This window comes from Berghia stephanieae, unplaced genomic scaffold, assembly GCF_034508935.2.
Source record: "Berghia stephanieae isolate SIO BIC M18660-M18661 unplaced genomic scaffold, UCSD_Bste_1.3 scaffold2395, whole genome shotgun sequence".
In the NCBI taxonomy this organism is placed as follows: domain Eukaryota; kingdom Metazoa; phylum Mollusca; class Gastropoda; order Nudibranchia; family Aeolidiidae; genus Berghia; species Berghia stephanieae.
This window is the reverse complement of record NW_027623507.1, coordinates 5,477-9,861: the sequence shown is the minus strand read 5'-3', so window position 1 is coordinate 9,861 and position 4,385 is coordinate 5,477. Positions and strand designations below refer to the sequence as shown.

Below are 4,385 nucleotides of genomic sequence, written 5' to 3'. Positions count from 1 at the left end.
TTTTGACCCGGAAAAAAATAAAACTCGGGTAAAAAACAGAATAACGCTTTAATGTAAAAGTTAGGGCCATTTTATGTCTTCTTTAATGTTTCTGTTTAAGTAATTACCCCTATGATTAAGTGCGAGGGGGACATTTTTCTCTAGTAGGAAAACCCAAAAAGTTTTTTGGGGGAGAAAAAGCATTGCTTATTTAACAAGTGATGGCTTGTAGTTGTAGCTGTCAACACTATTTGTTCAAATCAAACTATATTATAGACTTTGCATAGTAAACGCCAGTGTGATAATTTCATGCTCCAATTCCAAATACACAAACGTTAGTCTTTAAAAAACGAATTTGAACCTTTGTACTATGTTCACATGTGTTTCCAGTCCTTATCCATATCAGAGTATTTGCCCAAATGATGTCATACAGTTTTGTTAAGTGATCAAATTATCTGGCTTCATTCTGTATACTGTAGTTATTTTGATTTGGCAACGCGCTCTCTCTCTCTCTCTCTCTTCCTTCTCCCCTCTCTCTCTCTCTCTCTCTCTCTCTCTCTTCTTCTCTCTTCCTCTTTCTCTCTCTTTCTATCTATCACTATCTATCTATCTATCTATCTATCTATCTATCTATCTATATCTCTTTGCCCCCCCCCCCCCCCCCCCCCCCCCCCCCCCCTTGTCTCTCCCTCTCTCCTTGTTACGTGACCTCAAAGGGGGGATAGTAACATTTGTTTTTTGATTGACAGTGTCACCGTGTCAACAACCCGACACTCCCCCTCCTCATGGTCGATAATTAGTTTTATCTTTTCTTTAGGGTTGAGGTTAACATTGCTCCGTAAAGCCCATGTTAAATTTGGGCCAACGAGCAAAAATTACTGGCAAATCTAAAAATTAATAAACTTTTTTTCCCACATTGATGTACGAGTAACTTGCAAAAATTTTTTTTTTTTTAAATCAAGGGTAAATCAATAAAAATCATCTCTGTTTACTTTCCACAATAAGAAGTATAATAATTAAAAATAGACGAGCGCCTGTTCGTAATAGCCTTTATTTCTCTGCAAATACTGCGGGTTCACCACAAGTGTATATAAAATTATATTATGATATTGCCTATCATTTGAGGGGAGCTGCAAGGTCTGGGCCAGACGTCCCGCTTGCTGAAAGGAAATAGATGTGCATTTCGAACTGGACACCTCTCATTTCCAGGTGCATTGATCGCCTATCTGACAGAGATTATTACATATGGCCTCTTATGCATTATTATGTCTATAACATATTCTTCCGTGGTGTTCCTGTTTCTATGATTTTTTTTTTTTTTTTTTTTTTTTTTTGTTGTTTTTTTTTTTATGGGCGCGACCGAGTCCCCGGCGGTATAACTGGGTAGGGAGTAGGTGGAGCCCCTTCCTTAAAAGGTGTAGGAGACCAACTGTGAGTGGTACACGTCTGCTCCTCACTCACTCACCTCACTCTCATTCTGTAGTGTGGTCTCTTCTGTATATCCTTACTTTATAATCTACCCTATAGCTCATACTTGTTTCCTAGTGCTGTAACTTTAAAACCTCAATACTCCCGCTCGGGCCGGCCTGTGGCCCATGTCTTCTGTATGACTATTTGTGATTGGACTGTAATCATGTATCTTTCTTAAAATTGAGATTTTTAGGGGAATGTCTGGCATTCCCTTTGTTAAGGCCCACAGAATCTCTAATCGACACAAACTGGACGTCGCCTCGAACAAGTCCCGCAAGACAGTGAGTACCCAGGCTGATCTGCGCGAAAAGTCAGCTACTGGGACAAAGAAAATCGACAAAAATTTCAATATTTTACAACTTAACATTTATGGAATCAGGAATAAAAAAACAGAGCTGAAGAAAATATTAAAAGACATTCACATTGCTTTACTTCAGGAAATCCTGTAAAAAAAAAAGCAATCCTTATATTGATACTAAGCATCAGTAACACACTGTATAGTCACCTAGAACATCTACAAAAGACGTCTAATTTCTATGTCATGGCACAAGACCGAAGGACTAGAGCTCAGGTGGTCGCTGGTTCGGATAAGTAAGCCTCTCATTTGAAGAAAATATAAAAATTTGTTACGAATTATCTTCAACTACAAATTAACCCACGCCTACGGGAATTAGACCATTTGGAGAAAAAAAAAAAACAACAACTTAGGATGACAGGTAAAATAAAAGGAAAAAAAAAAACAACCACAAAATGAACAAACAAACCTGTCCATTGGTACACGTATCTGTCTCGCCAACCAAGCTGCGAGAGACTCGGCTTTTTCTCCTTTGTTGCAAGAGTTCATTGTGTCCGAGTTATGGAAAAGGCGGATGTTGAGCATCGGAGCAGCTGAGCCTCCACGCATCATGTCTACTCCACAACGAAACTCCACGATGACATTCTGAAATATGGAAAAATAGATTATATAATAATTATAAATAACACGAATTATTTTCTATGTTATGTAATTAATAGGATAGGGTCGCCGGTTTTGTGGACACGGGGCTAGTGGCCTTAAGATTTAGGGTTCGTAAGTGTTTGTGGAGCGAAGTTAAATCCTTGGAAAAGTCTCTGCTCACATGTTATCACCGTAATGAGGTGTAAAATGAGCACATGACCAGATAGAGTGCCGTCTCTGTCGAAAAATTGTTATAGTACCTTTTACAGGCATATTATTGCATATGTACATAGGCCTACATCAAGGCTGTGAGTGTCCTGACCTACATACATACATACATACATACATACATACATACATACATGCATACATACATACATACATACATACATACATACATACATACATACATACATACATACATACATACATACATACATACATAGTAAATTAAATATTCTATAATTCACACCAAAAAAAAAAGAAGGAAAAGGTATTAGTGAGTATCTTATACATAAAATATACTGCTGCAGATGAAACAATCGGGGACAAAGGCAGACAAGTATAACCACCACATCTGTGGAAGGCGGGGGCTGGCGGGGGCAAACGGGTTGAAATTGCATAAATCTTTCAAGTTCATTGCTTATAACAAAATAGCCTGACACATCTTAGATTTACAGGGCTCGCTGATCTCTAGCACGCTCTCGGAGAAGCTAGAAAGCGTGCTAGATCCTAGCTTGCCGAAATCCGATGCTCATAGGAGGTAACAACTTATTATGTTAATTAAAATCGGCCATCCAGCTCCTGCGTGCTGTACTGCAGAGAGTGCTGGGGTTAGGAGTGCTAGAAACCGATGAGTACTGTGTTACATTTTTTTTTCTTTTTTTTTTTTTTTTTTACCTCCCCAGTGGTGTGCAGCATTTGGGCCAGATAGACGGACACAGCGTTGAGAAACCCATCATTGATTGACTGTTTGGGCAAGTTGGTACTGATGAATGCCGCAACGCTCACTTTGGACTTGGACATATTTTGGTCAGGATGGAGACACCTTGAAATTTTGCTGTTGCGACGATTGAAATAAATTATGAATTAGTTGTTTATTGACATTAGTCATTAGTCGTTTGGAATGTGGAGTGCAGATTTCATCAATTAATTTGATGATAAATTGAGGAACAGAGAGTAGACGATTCAAATATGCATCGATATCAACATTAATCTTCGATTAGCACTTATCAAATATTTATAATATGCCATTATTAAGTCAGTGATAAATCTAATTACTTCATTTATGGTGGAAGATCGTTTTCAACACACAGGATTTTATTATCGTTTCTTTTCACGCTATAAAAATCGGGATTAGCGCGGCACTTGGAACCGACGAATATTAATAATTACTATTGACACAAATTATACACAGAAATGTAAAAACTAAAAGAGAGGCACAAATTAGACTCTATATCCAAAATGAAAATTTAACTCACTGTAACAATTCGTTTATATTATTATGCCAATAAATAATCAAAACGATCCAACTTCTATTGTGCGAGGAATTATTGAAGTCCAATAACACTAGACGTCGAATCGATTATAATCTGAATGAAGTGTTGTCTTGACTGAACTGGAATGGTTCAAGGAGCACCGATCTCAACTTACATATCCCTGACGATTATATGGATTGTCATGTCATAGACAATGACAACACAGATAGTAGACTTCGCGTTCCCTATTATTGACCACCCCACATGGTATAAGGAAGTTGTACTGAAATGAATAACTAGCCCTATAACAAGTGACAATTGCGACCGCCTAAAACGGTATTATGTTGGGGTGATTTCAATGTTAAAAAACGATTTTATAGTGGGTTTTTGTTTGTTTTTTTTTGTTTTGTTTGTTTTTGTTTTTTTTTTATTTCATGAAATTTGGGGTAAATTTGGTGCCTTATTGAAGACATGAAAATGTGTTCTTAAAGTGCCGAAAATAAACTCTCATATTTTTGGCC

General features: G+C 37.5%; 1 protein-coding gene across 1 annotated transcript; it reads right to left on the bottom strand.

The window, feature by feature from the left end:
- Window positions 1–2,104: 2,104 nt before the first annotated feature.
- LOC144961386 (uncharacterized) lies at window positions 2,105–4,161 on the bottom strand. Its single transcript, XM_078894604.1, has 3 exons — window positions 3,868–4,161; window positions 3,287–3,446; window positions 2,105–2,389 (listed from the first exon to the last, which is right to left on the bottom strand). Exons 2-3 carry the CDS (start codon window positions 3,410–3,412, stop codon window positions 2,120–2,122), a joined length of 396 nt encoding a protein of 131 aa, XP_078750730.1. The 5' UTR covers window positions 3,413–3,446; window positions 3,868–4,161; the 3' UTR covers window positions 2,105–2,119.
- Between the last annotated feature and the right edge of the window lie 224 nt (window positions 4,162–4,385).

Bases quoted from the DNA above. Each gene is read 5' to 3' on its own strand.
- LOC144961386 (XM_078894604.1), bottom strand. From the start codon at position 3,412: ATGTCCAAGTCCAAAGTGAGCGTTGCGGCATTCATCAGTACCAACTTG. The intron at 2,390-3,286 runs GTAAAAAAAAAA...TCCATATTTCAG, and splicing joins TGCTGCACACCACTGGGGAG to AATGTCATCGTGGAGTTTCG.